At 50.3% G+C, this 21,214-nt stretch overlaps 8 protein-coding genes across 8 annotated transcripts; 4 read left to right on the top strand and 4 right to left on the bottom strand.

Annotated features, from left to right (window-relative positions):
- Positions 1–750: 750 nt before the first annotated feature.
- On the top strand, positions 751–3,345 carry N7516_002542 (F-box and WD domain protein; the record flags this gene model as incomplete). The annotated part of the gene is made up of 2 exons (XM_057215262.1): positions 751–997; positions 1,115–3,345. 2 exons carry the CDS (start codon positions 751–753, stop codon positions 3,343–3,345), a joined length of 2,478 nt encoding a protein of 825 aa, XP_057077145.1.
- A 2,248-nt stretch (positions 3,346–5,593) lies between these two features.
- Positions 5,594–6,442, top strand: N7516_002541 (pectate lyase; the record flags this gene model as incomplete). The annotated part of the gene is made up of 3 exons (XM_057215261.1): positions 5,594–5,774; positions 5,827–5,963; positions 6,035–6,442. The coding sequence occupies 3 exons, from the start codon at positions 5,594–5,596 to the stop codon at positions 6,440–6,442; spliced, it is 726 nt and encodes a 241-aa protein (XP_057077144.1).
- A 582-nt stretch (positions 6,443–7,024) lies between these two features.
- N7516_002540 (uncharacterized protein) lies at positions 7,025–8,578 on the bottom strand (the record flags this gene model as incomplete). Its single annotated transcript, XM_057215260.1, has 2 exons — positions 7,025–7,886; positions 7,938–8,578. 2 exons carry the CDS (start codon positions 8,576–8,578, stop codon positions 7,025–7,027), a joined length of 1,503 nt encoding a protein of 500 aa, XP_057077143.1.
- A 245-nt stretch (positions 8,579–8,823) lies between these two features.
- On the bottom strand, positions 8,824–12,202 carry N7516_002539 (involucrin repeat protein; the record flags this gene model as incomplete). The annotated part of the gene is made up of 3 exons (XM_057215259.1): positions 8,824–8,934; positions 8,987–11,962; positions 12,029–12,202. The coding sequence occupies 3 exons, from the start codon at positions 12,200–12,202 to the stop codon at positions 8,824–8,826; spliced, it is 3,261 nt and encodes a 1,086-aa protein (XP_057077142.1).
- An 800-nt stretch (positions 12,203–13,002) lies between these two features.
- N7516_002538 (putative cell surface receptor/MFS transporter (FLVCR)) lies at positions 13,003–14,687 on the top strand (the record flags this gene model as incomplete). Its single annotated transcript, XM_057215258.1, has 4 exons — positions 13,003–13,125; positions 13,201–13,313; positions 13,404–13,752; positions 13,836–14,687. The coding sequence occupies 4 exons, from the start codon at positions 13,003–13,005 to the stop codon at positions 14,685–14,687; spliced, it is 1,437 nt and encodes a 478-aa protein (XP_057077141.1).
- A 780-nt stretch (positions 14,688–15,467) lies between these two features.
- On the bottom strand, positions 15,468–16,261 carry N7516_002537 (cytochrome b-c1 complex subunit 6 family protein; the record flags this gene model as incomplete). The annotated part of the gene is made up of 3 exons (XM_057215257.1): positions 15,468–15,532; positions 15,625–15,747; positions 15,955–16,261. The coding sequence occupies 3 exons, from the start codon at positions 16,259–16,261 to the stop codon at positions 15,468–15,470; spliced, it is 495 nt and encodes a 164-aa protein (XP_057077140.1).
- Positions 16,262–16,740: 479 nt separating this feature from the next.
- On the bottom strand, positions 16,741–17,465 carry N7516_002536 (GRAM domain-containing protein; the record flags this gene model as incomplete). The annotated part of the gene is made up of 2 exons (XM_057215256.1): positions 16,741–17,250; positions 17,301–17,465. 2 exons carry the CDS (start codon positions 17,463–17,465, stop codon positions 16,741–16,743), a joined length of 675 nt encoding a protein of 224 aa, XP_057077139.1.
- A 1,277-nt stretch (positions 17,466–18,742) lies between these two features.
- On the top strand, positions 18,743–21,150 carry N7516_002535 (putative glycerol-3-phosphate acyltransferase Sct1; the record flags this gene model as incomplete). Its single annotated transcript, XM_057215255.1, has 4 exons — positions 18,743–18,931; positions 18,997–19,591; positions 19,648–19,916; positions 19,966–21,150. The coding sequence occupies exons 1-4, from the start codon at positions 18,758–18,760 to the stop codon at positions 21,148–21,150; spliced, it is 2,223 nt and encodes a 740-aa protein (XP_057077138.1). The 5' UTR covers positions 18,743–18,757.
- Between the last annotated feature and the right edge of the window lie 64 nt (positions 21,151–21,214).

Here is a 21,214-nt window from a genome sequence, read left to right as displayed (position 1 = left end):
TATTAGAATATTTCTGCTCTAGAACATTATTATCTCCTCCAGAATAGTACTAGTACTCTCCCCCCCCGGACTAACTAGATAACGAGTTAGTTAACTATGGGGTATGCCCTCTAACCGTAGGCTATGGGACAGCCTACATACTACAAGTTACTTCCTAACATACTTCTACAGCAACACAATGGTATGTGAGACATGGAGGAATGAATGGACCCTATTCTTTGATTGATATTTCCATTCTCTTTGTCAATAACCCACTTTTCTCAATAATCAATAAGCAAGCTATAGACGCAACCCACGTGACTCACAAAGGAAACAATGTACCTATTCATCTATTAACGCGCGCCTACATATTCATTCTGGAAGGTTACTTCGAGTGATGGGCTCTTTATGATCTGTGTATTTAAATTCTGAAATTCCTTTTTTTTTTTTTTTCTTCTTTTTTCTTCTGATTTAAATTGAATTTCTCGGATTCTCCATTTTTATTTTATTCCCACTTTGCAACTGCGATAATTGCGCTCTATCAATCAGGTGGGCCTTGTCTCGCCTTGTCTCGCTCAAACGTGACGTGACTTGCACCGAGATCAATCCATCTACTCAACCTCCTTCCCTTTCCCAACCCTGTTCTCATTTATTACTTTTCTACAATCACTCCAAGGCTTAAAATTTCCTACCCTTTCGCAGCCATCGCACAACCCCATTAATCTCGGCGACCCATCAGCTCGGTGCAGACCCCTCTGAAGACCCGCATCAATGGAGGGTGAGCCCTTGCCCGGTGCCCCCGATGCTCCCGATGCTCCCGATGCTCAAGCCCCTCCTACGCTGCAATTGAAGACAACTACAGTCCCCGAGCTCTCCGCGCCTTCTCTGTCACCCTCGTTTAGGCTAGATGAAGGCTATTCGGATGATACTCGAAGTCAGGCCGATAAAGATCTGGGATCGGACAATGTCATGGCACTTCCAAATTGGGTGCTCGCCCAGTCCGAGGCCGGCAGAGCTGGTAAGATATCCCTTTCCCTTTCCCCCTGTGGTGATTACTATGAGCGCGCAGCATTCGCTTCGTTTGCTTGTCGCTTTTGCGATTTTCCTTGTTAACCGACCGTTTCCCCACTTCTAGAGCTCGCATACAGCCTTCTTCGATCTCTACGAACCTCGAACATCGCCGCAGTAGTTGAACGACTTAACCCCATCCTCCATATTGACCCATGTACCAGGCTTCCCCCGGAAATCACAGGGGAGATCTTTACCTACCTCGACGTTCGGACGCTTCTGAATGCATCGCTTGCATCCCGCGAATGGCGTGAACGTATCCTTGACTCGGGTCTGTGGAAATTCCAGTATATCCATGAAGGTTGGGAAATGGACACGGGCGCGATTCGTGCGTTTGAGCAAGAACATTCCGAGGCCATGTCGCCTCAGACCCGGAAGTCCCGCCTACGACACTCGGAACTAGATGTCGGGGAACCTAAGCAGAAAAAGCGCGTGCCGTCAACCTGGCTCGATTCACGAAACGATGAAAACCAAAGACCGACCGTGTTTGACCCTGTTCCACCGGTGGCCGATAGTGAAGGCGATCACCACATGACTGATGATGACGACCAATCTGCACATTCGTTCGTTGATGCCCCAGAGTCCATTCTGCCAACTAATGTTCCCGAATCTTCTTCGCCGCTGTACCCACCTCTACAATCGCAACTTCTCATGCGGGATACCAATGGAAGCGCTAAAGTCAACTATTTCCACGTCTACAAGCAACGTAGGCGCCTCGAAGCAAATTGGCATCAAGGCCGCTATACCAATTTTCAACTTCCTGACCCATGTCACCCAGACGAGGCCCACCGGGAATGCGTTTATGCGATCCAGTTCGAAGGCCGATGGCTAGTCAGTGGGAGCCGAGACAGGACTGTGCGAGTCTGGGACCTGGATACCAAAAGACTGTGGCACCCCCCGCTGGTGGGACACATCAAGTCCGTACTTTGCCTGCAATTTGATCCTCGACCCGAAGAAGACATCATCGTATCTGGCAGCAGCGACAAGTCCATCATCATATGGGAATTCTCCACGGGAGAAATGATTCGTCAAATTGAAAACGCGCATTTCGACTCGGTGCTCAATCTCAAATTCGACCATCGTTACCTTGTAACATGTTCCAAAGACCGAACTATAAAGGTATGGAACCGCCGAGATCTTCTACCAACTAGCAAGGATTATCCGCGTGTCTGCCATGGATCAGGCGCCACATATCCTAGATGGATAGTAGATACCAGCAAAATTGGACCGAGCCTTCTTGAAGCCGGCATTGCAAATGGTACATACGAAACTCTAGAGCCTTACACGTTGCTTATGACTGTGGAAGGACATGGAGCTGCCGTGAATGCAATGCAGATTCATGGTGATGATATTGTGACAGCATCTGGAGACCGAGTGATCAAGGTCTGGAACATCCGCACTGGTGCATGCTCGAAGACCTTGATGGGCCATGAGAAAGGCATTGCATGTGTTGAGTTCGACGGCCGAAGAATCGTCAGTGGGAGCAATGATAACTCTGTTCGCATCTACGATCATGTCACCGGAGCTGAGGTGGCGTGCCTGCGGGCTCATAGTAATCTCGTTCGCACCGTTCAAGCAGGGTTTGGTGATGGTCCAGGTGCCGATGAAACCTTGCGCGGAGAAGTGCAAGATTGTGAAAATGCGTTCTTCGCCGCTCAAGAGGCCGGATTGGACGTTGGCATGGGTCGTCGGGAGCAACGCCGCAATGGCTACCAACCGAACACTACGGGATCACGGGACCCTCGCGATATCCCTGCTCTGGGAGCAAAAATCCCACCCGGTGGTGGAGGTAGTAGCTGGGCCCGTATCGTGTCCGGTTCCTACGACGAGTCAATCTTAATCTGGCACAAAGACCGTGATAACAGGTGGACAGCGGGTCATCAACTGCGACACAATGATGCCGTCACGAACTCTGTTCGTGCGAGCCTCAGCCTACTGGCGCAAACCACTGTTTCTGCCCAGGCTCAACAATTGCAAGCAGCACAGGCTCTGGCGACACTCGGGCAAAATGGCAATGTCGACCCCCAGCAGCTGGTCGCTGGTCGTGACAACCCACCACTTGTGCCTCCTCTGATTATCAACTCTGTGCCAGTCCACCCACCTCCTGTTCACCATCATCACCACCACGGTCACCAACGCAGACCTCAAGGGTCCGCCATAGCTACGAGGGTGTTCAAACTCCAGTTTGACGCACGGAAGCTCATCTGTGCCAGTGTGGACCCTCGCATTGTGGGATGGGATTTTGCCTGCGATGATGAAGATATTATTGAGGCGAGTCCATTCTTCAAGGGCCTTTGATCTTTCTCTCACCTTTACGTCTTTTAATACCAACATTTGCTCTTGTTTTACTTCGGTGCATCGCATCTCCTTGCATCGCCCTTGCTGGGCGTGAATTGCGAACTCTCTGATGAAGAGATGGCTCAATTCACTTGACGACCTTTTATTATTAGCATCCATGCGATCGCGTTGTGTTTTCTTTGCCTGGTGCACTGCTCTTTGCTCTCACGCTTTTCTGTCTCTCTCCCCGGTCACCCCTTGTCCTCTCCTTACCCATCTTCGCAATGTCGTGTCATACATACGATGGGCCCTTGCTTTCCATTTAATGATGTATTTCTTATTTTGACTTCTTTGTTAGGGGTCATTCCTGGCTATCAAGGTGTCATATCTTTTTCGGAGTTTCTTTTCTATCTTTTATTCTTCATTCTCATTGTTATCTTTCCTGCATGGCGCCGGTGTGGCATTTAATCCATATCATTATGACTAGGATCAATGAGAAAGGTTCGACTCAAGACAATCTCCTTTTATATAAAACCACCTCGGCAAAATTGTCTCTTCTCAATTGGAATGTGGGACCCGTGTATTGAAAATTATATGACATAGTCCGCGGTAACTACTTGGAACTTTTTCAGACTCAGAACCTCACTTCCTTTCTCTATATCATTATCGCCACCTAAACCCTAGACTACCACCTCATCGGGCTATATACCCGCTACTCTAATAAGCAGGTAAGGAAACAATCACAGTTCCCAGCGTAGAGGAGAACCACCTCATGTTTGAAGTATGTTGTATGTACCTCCAGGGCTGTAGGGTCTTCCTTCCGAGTAAAAAGGTTCGGTCCGGGATCAGGCCAGCTTCCAATGTTGTGCTGAGACACATCACCAGACAGGCCATACCCCTGGACTCTTCGAGTGATCAGAATCATCCCCGGGTCCGGAAGTCAGACTCCGCTCTCTTTGCCCACTTGGATAGTCCCCAGGGGTCCGGAGTACCCGTCGACCTACCCGTCGACCTATCCAAGTGGATGTCTACTGATCTCGGAGTATTTAGCCCACATACGCAGATCATACCTAAAGGGGTACTCAGTCCCACAGTGCTATATAGTACTCCGTATTGCCGAAAGATCATATAGTTACTCCATAGCAAAATCCAACCCTTAGAAGCTCACAAGAGAAAACGAGGCAAAGGTGCAAGGGCAAGTTCAACAGAGGCCTAACTCTCTTTCTGTTGACGTACCTCTTCGTCGGAACAACCTGGAATGATTCGAAACATCAGGAGTAAGTTCCTGCCAAGAGTTCCGGGGTTTCAACAGAAAATCCCGATCTTGGCATTCAGCGCCAAGGCCGAAAGGGGAGGTTATATTTCCACCAATTTCAGCAGCTTTTCTAGATGGCAGAGTTGGACCCTCCCACGTTGATATCTTCACTTCTCTGTGTGGAGTACTCCGTATGCTCCGGTCTCTTGCTACTTGCGGGTAAACTCCGGCAGAGGTCTTCCAAGGGTCCCCAAACCGACCTCAAGAGCGCTAGCGCGTGGTGGGGTGCGTATAAGGAACCCTAGCATGCTTTAAGAGTGGACCTTCGACAAGGGAATGAATCTAGCTCTTAGCTACATAACTAGATGGGACCATAACTAGATGTCATATCAATCTCCATGGCTTTTTCATAGTTTCTTTCTCGCCTCCCTGATGCAATCGATTCCTTTTCGTAGCCTTCCTAGTCCCAGTAAGCTGTGATATCTATCTTTTATGAAATTATGAAAGCCTGCTAAAAAGAGGTCTAGCCCTTTGGTTGGTGGATCTTTTAACGGCGTGGGTAGTTTCAAGATGATATACACAGCCACAATGCCAATACTTTCGGAATCTTGGCTTGCATTTTCACTATAATTGTGTTTTTGTATTGGCTCCATAGTAGAGTGAAGCGCCGAGGCGGATGATATCGAGGTAAAATGTCAGAAAATGTCAGAAAATGTCTTATTCCTACAAAAAGGTTGAGGTAGAAATGTGCACCCCGGCCGAATTGGGACATGGATTCTGCATAACAATTTACAGCCGTGGGGTAATGCATCGAATCCCTCCAGTCAGATGTCGTTGAATTTCTTCAAGGGTGTTGAGGAGTCCAGTAGCTGTATACAACAAATCTAACTGATACAGTACTCCCTGGGTCCTGTCCTATCTTGTTATGATCTTCTCCAAAGATATAAAAGGTCCCTCGTTGACCCTCGATTTGATCAACCATCACCAACCATCATCAATCATCAACTCAATAAAATGCACTCCAGCGCCATCGTCCTCGGTCTCATTGGCCTTGCCAGTGCCCAGACTCTCAACATTCCCTCTCGCGTGGGCGACATCGTCTCTTTGCCTTCTCCCAGTGTGATCAAGGGCGATGTTGATCTTCGTAACGGGGAGTACGACCGTGGTCAACCCTGCGACAACGACGATGACACCGGTATGTGCACATAAAAAAGCCACGTCCAAAATAAACGAAGCTAATTGAATAGGCTCCGACAACGCCGTGTTCGTCTTGGAGGACGGAGCATCCCTGAGCAACGTGATCATTGGAGCGGACCAACTCGAGGGCATCCACTGCGAGGGATCCTGCACCCTGAAGAACGTCTGGTTCCGTGACGTCTGCGAGGTGAGTCGTCCCATTGTCTATGTGGCCATGTGTATGTATCTGGTCAAGCAAAGCTAATGTGTCTTTTATAGGACGCCATTTCCATCATCGGAACTGGAGACGCTCTCATCCAGGGCGGAGGTGCCCAGGAGGCCAAGGACAAGGTCATCCAGCACAACGGCGTCGGAACCGTCACCATTGATGGATTCACCGTTGTGAACGCCGGCAAGCTGTACCGTTCATGCGGTAACTGCAGCAACAACAAGAGCAAGAGCCCTCGCACCGTCGTGGTCAAGAACGTCCAGGCCAGTAACGTGCCTACCCTTGTTGGAATCAACTCCAACTACGGCGACCAGGCTGAGATCAGCGATACTTGTGGATCCGACGTCAAGCACGTGTGCCAGGAGTTCGAGGGTGTTGAGAAGTCCGATGACAAGGAGAGCCCCAAGCTGACTTCGACTGATTCCTGCAAGGGACAGTTGACTCTTTCTTCCTGCTAAGTTCGGGTTCCTCTTTTGATGGATTGAGAAAGGGAGGAGGCATGGATGTTGCTCACTGGCTATTAAGGAGGAAGAAGAGATAGTGAACGCTTCAGGCCATCACACCATCCCTCTCACTGGATCGAACCTCTTTCAGACTAGGTACATATGTAGCTATCAGTGTAATATAAGACGATGTGGAAATCCGTGAAACATCTCCGAATCTCTCATAAGCAGTAAACCTGTATACCATGCTTTTATCAAAATTTATATTTTAAGCATGCTTATAGAAAAGGTACGTGGAACGAATGATTTAGATCGACCCATGGAGGATCTGACTTCACTATTATTGCACAAGACCAGTCGCATTCTAGCTTGGGGATTGATATCGAGAGCCCATTTAGCTGCGAGCAAACAGAAAGGGAACGACAAGACGTGAATGAAGAAATCCCGTATGTCACAGGAGAAAATGATAGGACACGTTCGAATTAATAATAAGACCACCCAGCAAGTGTTTGTGCATTGAGAATTCAGAAACGAAAGAACAAAGCATCGCAGTAGCAACACAACAGGTCGTGGATGCACATATACTTCAATCAAAGTTTATACAGCAGCAGGGTTCCCAAGAGTCGGAAACGTGGCACCGTACAGAGATGACATCCATGTCTGGAAGCCATGGAAACGAGTATTCCCCTCACTGTTTTCATTATGAGATTCAGTAGGCGACACCTGGCTATGGGCAGTTACATATGTATCCCTCGAGCTGGTTGCCCCGAGAGAATCATCCGGCTCCTCGTGGCTGCCCGAGCAGCAGCAGCAGAAGAGGCATCTCTGAGTCTTCACCCACGCCAAAACATCCGGACAGACAGACGTGTTTGCGTGAGGATCTTCATCTGCACCGCCGCCGCACCCAGCCATTGTCAAAACTGAATGCAACCGTGATGGATTGGGAGGTACGTGGTCCCCGCTTGCCCTCGTCCCTTGAGCAGAAGATCCCGCTGGATCTGCAGGACCGTCCGATCCAGTCAGGTTGCGCGGCAAGCTGAAAAGTGCAGTGGCTCTGGGCCGCGGTCGGCGGTTTACCACAGCAGGGGCCGGGCTCGACGGAAAGGGGAAACGTCGTCTCGGTGGCCTGGCTAGAGGCTGGACATGTCTGTTTGGACTTCGCCCAAGACCACCCTTTGTCTGTGCAGCTTCAACATAAGGATCGTAGCTTGTATCTGTGGCTTCTTGGAGAGCAATGGGAAGATTGCGTTGGTGGAATGGGTGGTCATGCAGTGGTCGACCGATGTTCATTCCATGGCCGCTTTGTCGATGGGGGAACCGGCCCTGTACTAGCGTGCCATCCTCCGCTCTTCCTATACCATTAACAGAAAGCCCACCATGAGACGCAGAAGGCGGTAAGCCAAATAATCTCCTTAGTGTGTCGCCATACGAATTGCTACGCTGACCGCCAGCAGGACCACTACCTTGCGGGTTTGCAGGTGACCGTGCAATATTGTCTGGAATCATGAACTATGTAGAGACGGATACAGCCTCTGACGTGCCGAAGGAGGGAAGGCCAGGGGGTGTAGGCGTTCTTTCTGGCGGTGGATATGGAGGCTGGACGATTTTCACTGCAGGTTCCAAGTTCCCAGGCCATCTAGGCCTGCGGGTACCACGCTTGTTTGCATCAAGGGAAGCCGCCTTGCGATGTAAAGACCGACGGGGGTCTAGTACCGATGTTGTTTTACCCAAGGGAGGTCTCGACCTGTGTGTGGCTTGCCAGCACTGGTCAGATAGCAGCTTGGTGTGGTTCCCAAGCCTCCCTACCATCCTCTGCCGTCTTCCTCGCTTGGTTGGCATAGTAGTAGGGCTATGATCATCCTGTGAATCTGTGGGAACGAATCTGGCCATGTTGACCGCTAAGCCTTGCTCGTGAACGGGGTTCTCACGGAGAGACGCATAGAAACGAGGCATGGAATTGTTTGGCGTGGCGACTCTGACCGCATTGTATATAGATCGCTCATCGCTTAGGATAGACTCGGATGAGTCTGGGTTATCGTATGGTGAAATGGAGTCGGAATCGCGAGGGTGTTTTCCACGTCGGAGGCTCTGTGATGCTGAAAAATAGTGCGAATGAGGGTTATTGGACTGATCGATTCTTCGGGGAATCATCTTGAAAGAAAAAGAGCGAAAGCTTGGTAAGATTAAAATATGCTTGGAGTGTAAGTAGTAGATGAAATTACCAAAGATGATTGAGTATGTGATTTCCTCGACAATCCTCAATCCTCAAATCCTCATCGTACCTGCCGAGATCAAGTCCCCAAAAAGAAATATATATATATATTATACAAAACAGCCTATATGTACACTATTCCAATGAATATGCGCTCTAAACCCGAAAACGTTGAATGTCATAATCATAATGGAGTGCCACCTGGGCTGGGCATTGGCTTGCCAGACACCTGGGCGTGCTCCTTTCTTAGGGCTCGCAGCAATCCTTCAATTCTGCGACGCTCTTCTTGTTCGGCCTGGGAGGTGTCAGTTAGTACGAAATGAGAGAAAGGTACAATAACAACTCACCCTCAGTATCTTCATGTTCTCGTTGCGCGTGTCACGCATCATCTTCTTGAACTCATTCTTGAGCACCATAGTAGATGTCGTCTCAGAAGTACCATCGCGGCCCACAGATGTGGGACTACTCAAGTTCATCCAGCTGATACGTTCTTCCGCTAGTTGTGTCTCGAGTTGCTCACAACGATCCCGAAGACTGTCAATGAAAATTTCGAAGCGCTCGCGTTCCTTCTCAAACTCGATGCTGGCCTTCGTCATGGCTTCGTAGTCATCGATGGTCTCACGAAGTTCTCTCTCAAGAGTATCCGCCCGCTTCTGAAGGTCACCACCACCTCGTTGGCTCTTCAGAGCGGCCAGTTCTTCTGTGAGCTCGATGTTTCGAGTAACCAGAGCATCGTTCTCCCTTTGGACACTAGGGTTGGAAGTCACCTCTGCCGCACGCTCGGCTCGAGTACCATAGGCACCATCCAGCTCTGCCTTGGCCATTGTCAATTCAGTTGTCACCCGCACAATCTCGCCTTCAAGTTCAGTCAACTCGTTCTGCAGGCGAGTGACGTTGTGGTCAGACTGCGCGCGCTGATCATCCGCTTCCTTGATACGGGCATCGGATTGAATTCGGATTTGTTGGATTGCGGCTTCGAGTTGAGCCACCTCTTGCTCTGCGCGGTCACGAGCACCCCTAACTTCCTCGGACCTGGAATCAGTCTCGTTCTGCAGCGTTTCAACGACGCTCTGCAGGCGTTGGACCTCATTCTCCGCGCGATCCCGGGCTTCCTTGACGTCCTCGCCTCCAGCACTGGTGTCATTTTGCAAAGTCTCAATAACGGCATGGAGACGCTTGACTTCATCTTCCGCACGGGCGCGGGCCTCTATGGTCTCTTCCATCTTAGCGTCGGTATCGGTTTGCATTGATGCAATGACGACCCCTAGGCGCCTCACTTCGTCTTCCGCGTGATCGCGAGCCTCCCTGGCCTCTTCGCTCTTAGCGTCGGTGTCATTCTGCAAAGACGTAATAACCACCTGAAGACGCTTGGCTTCGTCTTCCGCATGGTCGCAGACCTCTCTGGCCTCTCTGACCTCTTCGCTCTTAGCGTCATTATCATTCTGCAACGATGTAATGATGGCCTGAAGACGCTTCACTTCATCTTCCGCATGGTCACGGGCCTCTCTGACCTCTTCACTCTTACCGTCATTGTCATTTTGCAATGATGCGATGACGACCCCAAGGCGCTTGACCTCGTCTTCCGCATGGCCGTGGGTCTCTCTGGCTTCTCTAAGTTCTTCACTCTTGGCGTCGTTATCATTCTGCAAAGATGTAATGACCACCTGGAGACGCTTCACTTCATCTTCCGCATGCTCGCGGGCCTCTCTGACCCCTTCGCTCTTAGCGTCGGTGTCACTTTGCAATGATGTAATGACAACTTCTAAGCGCTTGACCTCACCTTCTGCGCGGTCGCGGGCATCACTGAGTTCCTCGGCTTTGGCATCGTTGTCTCTTTGCAGATCGTCGATGTATTGTTGCAGGCGCTTAACCTCGGTCTCTGTTTGATCCTGGGCATCCCGGGCTTCTCTGATTTCGTGGGCTCTGACATCAGCCTCGCTGTGCAACGAGGTAACAACGCTTTGTAAACGCGCAACTTCGCCCTCAGCCTGAACCAGAGTCGCCTTGGCTTCTTCCTGAGAAGTGCCGTTGTGGCGCATTGCGTTGAGCTGTCCCATGACAAGAGCCAGCTCATCGCGATTGGCATTGCTTTCACGCTCAGATACTTCAAGGTCTCTGCGAACTTGAGTTAACTGTTCCGTCAGGTCGCCGATATGGGCATCGCGTTCGGCGTCCGACTTGGAGTTGAGCTCGCGCTGCTGCTGGATTTGCGTGGTGAGAATACTCTTTTGCTCAAGTACTCCATCCACTCGGCTCTCCAGGCCATCTACACCAGTCTGAAGGTATGAGAGTTGTTCTTCTAGCCCATCGCCGCGAGACGCATCAGGGGGCGGAGGCAAGGTCGGTGAACGGGTCAAACCAAACCGATCAACGATGGTTTGCACTTGGTTGTTGATTTCGGTGAGTTGGTGTTTCCAGGCGTCCTCGGCTTCAGGTGCAATACTGCGAGCAGCCGAGGGAGCAGGAACTTCTCCCGTATGCAAGACGATGTTATTCATACTACTCTCGATATAGGCCAAATGAGCGTCAACCGTTGATGTGGGATTGACGGGCCCTCCACCCCCTGACAGCTGTGGGGAGGGATCGACGAATTCACCGGGGTTGGACTGTATCATCATATCATGCATGCGTTCGCTCAGTTCCTCCAATCGTCGTTCGGTAACCTGCATAGCCTCGGTATTCATTGCGGCGGCCGCATTGGTCTCAATCTTTCCGTTCACGCCAAAGTTATCCAAATGCTCGGTTGTCCGGTAGAGACTGCGGTCGTCGAATTTCTGATCATCATAGGTGCTATCCGAAGTGGTAGGGTTCTTAGAACCCTTCTTCAGACCTTTGTGTGTCATCTGCAAAACACCCGCAGTGTGCTCCAGCAAGCGCTGGCTGATCGTCTGCGACCTTTTCTCGAGCTTCCAGAGTTCCTGCGCCAACTCCTCACATCGCCGCTGGCTGACTGCGAGTTCAGAGTCACTCTTATCGAGGGCCTCAGAGGCCCCATTGCGACCAAATATACCCCGGCTCATCCGGTTCGAGGTTGGTCCGGCATTGGCACCGTACTCGCCGCTGCTCCGCGGGCTGGGCGGGCTGTAAAGTCTACCTAGGGACTGCGCCGCGTCACGTAGTTTCGTTTCGAGCGCCAGTTTCCGCTTCGTGCCTTGAATGCGAGTGGACAGTAGTGTGACTTCCTTCTTGAGTTCTTCCACCTCCTCGAAGGATAGGACTTCGTAGTTCGTGCTATCCCCTATGGCGGTCTCGGTCAACAGGTACATGGCCACAGGGTCGTTGGCGTTCAGGAGAGCCGAGCTTCGCGGGTGAGTTGAGTTTAGCTAACAGAAATGAAGAAGCCATGGTTAGCTGGGGTCCCGGGCTGGCGTGTTTGTGTCCGTACTCACTGGGTTGTATCGCGACCGCTCCTCATGTTGGGGGTTCAGGGCATCCCGATACCCGTCCACGAGTGTCTTTCCGTGCGGTGGTACCGGAGCTGGAGCATCGGAAACGGTCATGGTCGAGAGATACCGCGGGTCCCCGTAGGAGGACTGGCTGGAGCGCATACTGATATTATTCATGGTCGTTCAATGGCCGGGGTCTCTCCGGGTAGAATGGGGTAGGAGAAATTCAGGAACAAGCGTTACGCATTATGAAATTCGGGCGCTGGGGTTTGCGATCGGGGGAGAAGAGGTAGTAGGTCCCTCTCAATTAGGAGAATAGATGTGAAGAGAGGGATTCGATGTATTTAGCGAAAGTAGAGGCTAATGTTAAATAAAAGAAAGATGGCGGGGAGCGAAGGAGAAAACATAAGATCGGCATCAACTTAGGGTTTCCGCCACAGCAATTTCTACTGCAGTATACATTTGTATGTTGTAAATGATATGTTCGATTTGAATAATTGTACACGTAGATATCTTGCGATACATACAACATAACTATGTTGTAGATGTACAACTATGGAGATTACCCCTGAATACGTATACGAGATTAGTTCCACCACTTTCTTTGTCTCAAGAGATGATTCGTTTATAGAGAATCCACTATATTGTAGAAACACATTCCAATGTATACCTACAACATACTGTACAAGATTCAACAGTTATAAGATAAATCAACATATGGCGACCTAAGACCTCACATGGTTCAACTATCAACCCCGCTGTGTACTACCTAAAAGTACTTGATAGTACTTCTGTAATGCAACGTCGCAGTAGGGCTGATCAAGTACCGCCAAGTACCCCGGTTGCGTGTACCTCGGATCCCCAGAGTAACATCAGAAAGGCCAAGAGACTAAAAAGATGTGAGCTGCCACTTTGCTTTCATTTTCTTATAGAGGCCCGCACAGAATGCATTTGCTCTGTCACACTTCACTGTGGACATGTCGACTCTTGAGCGCTCTCCAGATGCAGAGCAGGGCTCTCGACCTATCTACAAGGTCTATAAGCGACGCTTCTGGGGTTTGGCCCAGCTGGTATTGCTGAATATCGTCGTTAGTTGGGATGTATGCGCTTCGCTTCTTTTTGCTTTTCGATTAATCCATATATCGCTTTACATGTGCGCTGACTTTTGTATATAGTGGTTAACCTTCTCGTCCATCTCGACAACAGCCGCCGAGTACTTCGATGTCTCGGAGAGCGCTATTAACTGGATGAGCACTGGCTATCTCTTTGCCTTCTGTGCTGTTAGCCCGTAAGTATGCATGAATCGCTATATTGAAAAGAAAGATAAGGGAAAAAAACCCCCCGCTCGAAGTATCCCATTCACTAACCAAATTCCCAGCATCGTTATCTGGATCTTGAACAAAGGCGGCCCCAAGCCAGCTATAATCATCACCGCCACACTCCTACTAGTTGGTAATTGGCTTAGATATGCCGGCACAAGAGCAAACGGCGGCATTTTCGGGCTCGCAATGTTCGGCCAGATCCTCATAGGATTTGCGCAGCCCTTCTGCCTCTGCGCACCAACCCGATACAGCGAGCTCTGGTTCTCAGATAAAGGGCGTACGAGCGCAACAGCAGTGGCCAGTCTAGCGAACCCACTCGGCGCAGCCCTGGGCCAGCTAATCGACTCAGAGTGGGCGTCGAAACCCTCCGATATTCCAAATATGGTCCTGTACATCTCGATCATCGTACGTGAAACCCATCCCCAAAATATCCCACCCCACTCATTGGTCCTTTCTCTACCTTTCACTCACACAAGTAAACCCAACAGTCCACCGTCGCAGCACTCCCGTCCTTCTTCCTCCCAGCCTCACCACCAACACCCGCAAGCGCATCCTCCGCAAAGCCACAAACACCACTGGGCGCCGCAGTGCGCGAACTAACCAGCACACGAGAATTCTGGCAGATCTTCATCCCATTCTCGGTATACGTGGGTTTCTTCAACAGCGTCTCCTCGCTGCTAAACCAAATCCTCAGTCCGCACGGGTTCTCCGAGACAGAAGCCGGCATAGCAGGCGCCATCTTGATCGTGGTGGGACTCGTCACGTCGGCAATCATGTCACCAATAACAGACCGGTACAAACACTATCTGGGCAGTATCCGCGTGCTGGTGCCTATAGTGGCTGTTACATACATCGGGCTTATTTTCGCGCCGGGCAGTGCGGCAGGAATCCCGCCTTCGTATGTGGTTATGGCGCTGCTGGGCGCGGCGTCGTTTGCTATGCTGCCCATTGCGCTAGAGTACCTGGCTGAGATTACTTATCCGCTCTCGTCGGAGATTGGGAGTACCATCTGCTGGACGGGTGGGCAGTTGCTTGGTGCTTGTTTTATCCTTATCCAGGATGCGTTGAAGGCTGGCGCTGCGGCTGTGCCGCCATATAATATGCGGAATGCGTTGGTGTTTGCGGCTGTTGTTGCTGTGGTGGCTGCGCCGTTTCCGTTAACGATTGGGCTTTTTGGGAGGGATGTTCATCGTCGTAGGTGGGAGGTTGATCGTGGGATTGAGTTGCGGGAGGTTGGGGAGGTTGGGGAGGTTGGGGAGGTGGCTCCCACGGATGATAATGTTAAGAGGGTTAGATCTGATGAGTCTGCTGTGGATACTGACACTCTGATCAAGACTTGAGGTCTGTGTCGCTATCAAGGTTCTTTTTGAATGTGCGACTTGTCCTTCTTAACGGTTTGCTCTTTTTTTATTTGTTGCTGCACCATGCATATGGTGCTTCTTGACGAGTCTTTATTTCTGTTGTCCTGATCAGCACGAGTTATACCCCGTTTATGTTACCCTGATATCTTTGAATTTATGACCACCCACAGGGAGCTAATGCGATTTGGATCGATATATCAGTCTAGCTGGCAAATTGACCATACTTTTGGGTCAACAATCTGGCCATGACTATACTGAACCGACTTATATGCATCCTGTAGTTGGGTGATAGCTATAAGCCTAGCCTACCAGAAGCACAATGCCAATCTAGACAGATGAGATTCGTTTTAAAACAACAGAATAAACAAAAGCACAGTTCGAACAGGCGGAAGACCAGCTATCTGTACACACAAGGCTTGAAAGAGGAGGGCAAATGATCTATTATTCTTTGTTGCTTCCTCTGAGCCCTCCTCCCTGCCTTGAAAACACAATACATATGCTCACAAATACGCAAAGAACGACCAGAAAACAAGATTTCATGTTTCTGGATCGATCCTGCGTTCTCAATCCAAGGCGGCAAGCTACCAGGCTATCAGTCCGCCTTAGCAGCCATCATAAAAGCGGGATTGGTTTTTCTTCCGGCGTTTCGGTCCAAGGGGTTCCCCATATCGATGCGGTGGAGAGCGAAGATTATTCGTGGGCCAGGTCGATGTGAGGGATGGATGGAACGCCGAAATCAAGACTCAATGGAAGAGTCGTTTACTTCAGCTCCCTCCAGAGCTTGGGGGCAGCGCAGGCGGTCACGCAGTGAGTGAGGTGGAAGACTGGGGGGTTATGTTAGTCGCACAATCAGGACTCGATGGGAGGCAATTCCATGGTTTTGTCTAGTCCCATCGTTAATAGCAATTGCACTTACACTCCTCGACGCAGTCCTCCTTGGGGCCCTTGTAATCCTCATCCTCCTCCTGGCGGGTAACGCGCTCAACGCACTCGTCGTAGTGGTGCTTGTAAGGAGCGCAGACGGCGGAGTGGGCGCACTCTGAGGGTAATAGTTAGTATCCGATCGAGGAAGCCGCTGAAATACATCTTTGCAATGCCATTGGCGGTTTTATAACCCAGGCGCGGATCCTGACAGACAAGGCCAATTGGTGTGAACAACGGCTCGCGTCCATCGATCGCATGACATAGGCGCCAATGGAACGCGAATAAAAAAGCAAAAACAGAAAAAAACAGCAACGTCACTCACCCTCCTCGAGCTTGGGCTTGATGTCCTCAGGCTCCTCCTCCTCCTCTTCTTCCTCTTCCTCCTCCTCGGCCTCAGCCTCCTCCTCCTCGGGAGCCTCCTCGGAAGATTCCTCCTCAGTGGGGGTCTCCTCGGGGGTTTCCTCGGTGGACTCGGTCTCGGCGGTCTCGGTGGAAGCGGGCTCCTCCTTCTCAGCGGGCTCTTCCTGGGTGGTGGTCTCGGTCTCGGTGTCTTGAGCGGGAGCCTCAGCCTGGGCCTCGGTGAAACCGAAGGAGGAGACGACGTCAGAGAAAAAGTCGGAGAGACCCATTGCGACAGAGATCAATTGAATGATGACCGGAGGTCTTGTGTGGGGGTGGAAAAGCGGAAGGGGGTTGTAATTGAGGGAGGTTGTTGGTTTTGCCCAAGAGCTGCTTCTTTCGGACTGGAAAATCGGAAAGGCCCGGCCGCTGAGAGACGCCAATTATACCGCACGTGATTGGCCAATGGGCTCCAACCCCATTCAAGACTTGACGATTGCAGTTTATGAGGAATTTAATCTTGGAGTTATTTCTGCTTGATCTAGGGATCTCGCCAATACGGGATAATTCTATTATTGTTTGCCGGGAATCAATGTTGGCGAGCATATCAACTCTTCCTGTCTCCATTTCTAAAATGCGTATCACCGCTTTCGTATCGCTAATTGCTAATTGCTAATTGATGGGGACATAATGTACATGAGGTGAGAATAAAAATGAGGCCAGTTCAAATAAGTGATAGAATGGCATGTTGAAATAGACTCCCAAAAGATTAGGTGGCCCGTCGCAGCCTCTCCTCCAGCTCCTGGGCAACACTTTGCGACTGAACCTCCTCATAACATGGAGGCGGCTCCACAGGTTCAGTACCCGTATCAGATGCCCGACTGCTTTGAGACTCTTCTGGTGTCTGACTGGGTCTAGCACTTTGGTTAGCATTAGGCGGAGCTTCATATGCAGGCAATTCTTCCAAATGAACTGCTGAGAGATCCAAATTTTGTTGTCCTCGGGTGCCCTCGCTTGTGTTCTCAACAGCTTGCTCGAGTCGTTCCTTGATCCGCTCGAAGTTGGTGTGGAAATCAAAGGCTCCACCCTCCTTGAAAGTCACTTTCAACTGAACGGCAGGGAGGGACGGTGAAATGCCACCTCCGGGTACTGGTTGGACCAGAGCTGTCCATACATTGGGTCCAAAGAATGGTGCTGATACATGGGAGTCACGGACATTCAAGAGAGGTGACGAGAAGGACTGGAAGTCATTGCTTCTGGATGCGGGAAGGTGGATAACCTAGCCAGGGTTAAAATGATGGAGGGACATGGATATCAATGAATACTGACTCGTTGGTTGGTGAGGTGGATGCAGCCGGCACTGCTTTGGATTGAAAGCTTTTCTGCGTATTTGTATCCAGACGGTGGAGTCAAAGAGACACTAGTACGAGGCGGGGAGGAGTAGATCAAACGTTCGTTGGGAAGACGGACGAATCCGTCCTGGTCATCAAGCATTACCCAACTAGGCAGTCAGTATAGATGCTTCAATGTGTTATATGGGTCTGGTCCTGGCCGGCTCCGGGGAAGAAACAGTTATGGGAGCAGAGGCATACTTGAGAGACATGATGTGAGATCATTCCAGGGGCATGTGACACTATTTTTTATCAGCCCAACCTCCGGCAGGAGAATGGTGATCAAGTTGTCGAGTTGGAAGATGAAAGGTGGTGGTGTGTGGATATTGGGTATAGATGGGCGTTGGGAGGGACCAAAACAAGGCCTGTAGATTTCCCCCAAAGACAAGAGCAAAAAGTAACTATTCAGAGGGTCTCGAGTGAAGTGTAGACTTGCGATATCAAATCGAAGGAAGTTGAAGTGGAAAGGCGGGGCAGGCGGGGAGAGACAAACGTGCAGGGGAAACTTCTACGTTTTATACGGTGTGGAAGACTGATCGCTTCTTTTTTTTTTTTTTTTTTGGAAATTTTATATGTGTAGATCATTTTGATCTTAATTCCAATATAGTATGTAGTAAACTATAGTTAACTAACTAACTAGTTATCGACTATTCTTAAAGGTATGTATATAAACCACATTGTCTCCACCGCGTTAAGCTTAATGCTTTGCGCACTCTTCCATGCGCTTGGCTATAGCTTCCAGGCCGATCCCATCAAAAACCTGGAATAGCCGCATGACGCTTTGATCACCCGAATCCCAACAGCCAGGTACTCTGCATATATGTGTTGGGAGTGGAAAGTTGATCTCATATTGGGACTTGTCATGTCGCAATGATCTGGCCTGTGCTCAGCTGGAGGGGGTTTATAAGAGGTTCAGAGGTTCAGAGGTTCAGAGCTTTTCTCAGTGTGACTGATCATATTATTCACTTCTATAGCATGTAACATTTGCATGCACATAAAGAAGAACAAGAGAATACTTCTTTTCCAAATCGACTTTCAATTGTAAGTCTCTAACCTGTGTCCAACATGTCACGTTCTAGAAGCGTCCGAGTGAAAACGCGCTAAGGCTCTCAAACCTTCCAGGTTCGAACTTCAACTCTTCCCCTCTTCTCATGTTTTTTTCTTTGCTTTCATGTTCTGATAATCTGCCTATCAAATATATTGGATAGTCCATGGAGTTTTGAGGCTCGAAACAGCCAAGTATGTGGATCCCAAGCTATTCCGGTTATCCGTACTCATGTTTATCTTTTCTCTAGGGACTTCCATGTCGACACAATCATAACCCTTTGACGACCCTCTCACGACCCTCTAGCTTTATTTCCCCCGGGAAACTGCCCATCGGGCTTCTACCCCACAATGGGAGACAAAGGCCAGTATATCCCACCCCTCGTGGGGTGGATGTATGATTTGGTCCTTTGGACATTCTCCGTGCTCATTGACCTCTTCTTCCGCGAAGTCCATCCTCGAGGCTCATGGAAAATCCCCCGTCGCGGTCCCATCATTCTGGTGGCAGCTCCCCATGCGAACCAGGTATGCCGCTCGCTTCCGGTCACGACACACACCACACAAGATGCTAATGAGAGATGTTCGCTCAGTTCGTGGATTCTTTGGTGTTGATGCGCGTCATTCGCAGTGAAGCGCAACGTCGGATCTCATGGCTTATTGCAGACAAGTCTTTCAAACGCAGGTTCATCGGATTTTTGGCGAGAGCAGTTGGGACACTGCCCGTGGCACGTGCTATGGACAACTTGAAACATGGGGCCGGCACCATCTACCTTCCCGACCCGATCAACGAGCCAACTCTGCTACGAGGTGTTGGAACCAACTTTGAAGGAAAGGACTTCGAAAAGGACGGAACTATTGCCCTGCCCACCATCAACGGAACTTCACACAGTACCGCGATCGCCGAGATCAAGGGACCGGAGGAATTGGTGCTCAAGAAAGCGTTCAAGCACAGGGATGCGATAGCCCAGCTTACTGGACGGAAAGACATTGACCGTGATGGAAATTTCACTGGAGAGGCATCCGAGCAGGATCCAGATTTCAAGGGCACCAAATTCAAGGTTGCTCCGCATGTGGATCAGACCGCAGTCTATCAGGCAGTCTTCAAAAGACTAGGCACAGGCGGCTGTGTCGGTATCTTCCCGGAAGGTGGAAGCCATGATCGTACTACACTGCTTCCTTTGAAAGGTAAGCTTAAGCTCTTTGTGTTCAATAGATCCGAAAGATTTCCTGACACAATACAGCTGGTGTCGCCCTGATGGCTCTAGGCACCCTGGCTGAGAACCCGGACTGTGGTTTGAAGATCGTGCCTTGTGGCATGAACTACTTCCATGCCCACAAGTTCCGCTCCCGAGCCGTTATTGAGTTCGGTACTCCAATTGACATCCCCTCGGAATTGGTAGAGCAATTCAAGCAAGGTGAACGACGGGAGTCTGTCGGTGCTTTGCTGGAAATCATCTACGGAAGTCTCGTCTCGGTCACCGTCACTAGTCCCGATTATGAAACTCTTATGGTAAGCTTCTTTCTATTTGGAGGAATTTACTTGCGCTGACAATTCAAAGGTCATCCAAGCTGCCCGTCGTCTGTACAACACCAAAGGCAAAAATCTTCCTCTCCCTATGGTTGTGGAGCTGAACCGCCGTCTTGTGAAAGGTTATGCCCACTTCAAAGACGACCCCCGGATCGTCGGACTACGCAAGTCTATTGTAGGATATAACAAACAGCTTCGCCTTCTTGGAATCCGGGATCACCAAGTGACCTACGCCAAGTTCTCCATCTTGCAGGTGGTGGCTACCTTAATTTACCGCCTAGGTAAATTAGTACTCCTGGCAATCGGGACTCTCCCCGGTTTCCTGCTCTTCACCCCCGTTTTCATCGCGACCAAGTACCTCTCTGCAAAGAAGTCCAAGGAAGCACTGGCTGCTTCTACCGTGAAACTTCAAGGTCGAGATGTCATGGCCACGTGGAAGCTTCTTATTGCCCTTGCATTTGCTCCGGCACTGTATGCATTCTACACTGCTTCCCTCACTTATTGGACGTACTGGAACCGAGTTAATGGATTGGTTCCAGACTGGGTACCACTTTGGTCGGTGGTCATGATCGGCATGGTACTCTTCCCCACAATCACCTTTGCGGCTCTTCGGATCGGTGAAGTGGGCATGGACATCATCAAGTCACTTCGCCCGCTTGTTCTATCCCTGAACCCATCATCGGCCAACACGCTGGTGAGACTTCGAGAGAGACGCGCTGCACTGGCTCACCAAGTGACGGAGGCGATCAATACCATGGGACCTGAGCTATTCCCCGACTTTGACGCCGCTCGGGTTGTCACCGATCCATTCCGAGAAGCCAGCAATACCGATACCAAGGCCGAAAGCGGCTTGCCAGAGATTAGAAGAACCAGCGTGTCAGACCATACCGAGAAAATGCCCTCATCAGAGCCCCTTCCCCGCAACGAGTCCTTCCACAACCTCGCCAACATTGGCTTCTTCTCCACACGACCTCCTAGTCGTGATCGTAGCCGCAGCCGATCTGCTAGCACCCGATCTGGTTCTCGGCACGGACTGAAGCCGCTCAGCACTCTCACCCAGAAAGACCCGCTTGAGGACGTTAGTTCACGGATCCGTGATGCCATGAGAGAGCGCGGAGAGCGTCGTCGGCGTCGAAGCGAAGATGGAAGCTGGGATATGGCCAGCTCAGGTCCGGGAACTCCATCCAGCACTGAGGAGTCCCGAAAAGACCATTGAGATGTGTACTGCATTGATCATTTAATCATTTATCATCCCGACCATTAAGCACGGTGTTCGGTGC

This window comes from Penicillium verrucosum (genome assembly GCF_028828655.1).
Source record: "Penicillium verrucosum strain IBT 35672 chromosome Unknown utg000001l_segment0_segment0, whole genome shotgun sequence".
NCBI classification, from domain to species: domain Eukaryota; kingdom Fungi; phylum Ascomycota; class Eurotiomycetes; order Eurotiales; family Aspergillaceae; genus Penicillium; species Penicillium verrucosum.
Note: the sequence above shows the minus strand (reverse complement) of the source record. Positions and strands in the feature narration are given on the sequence as shown.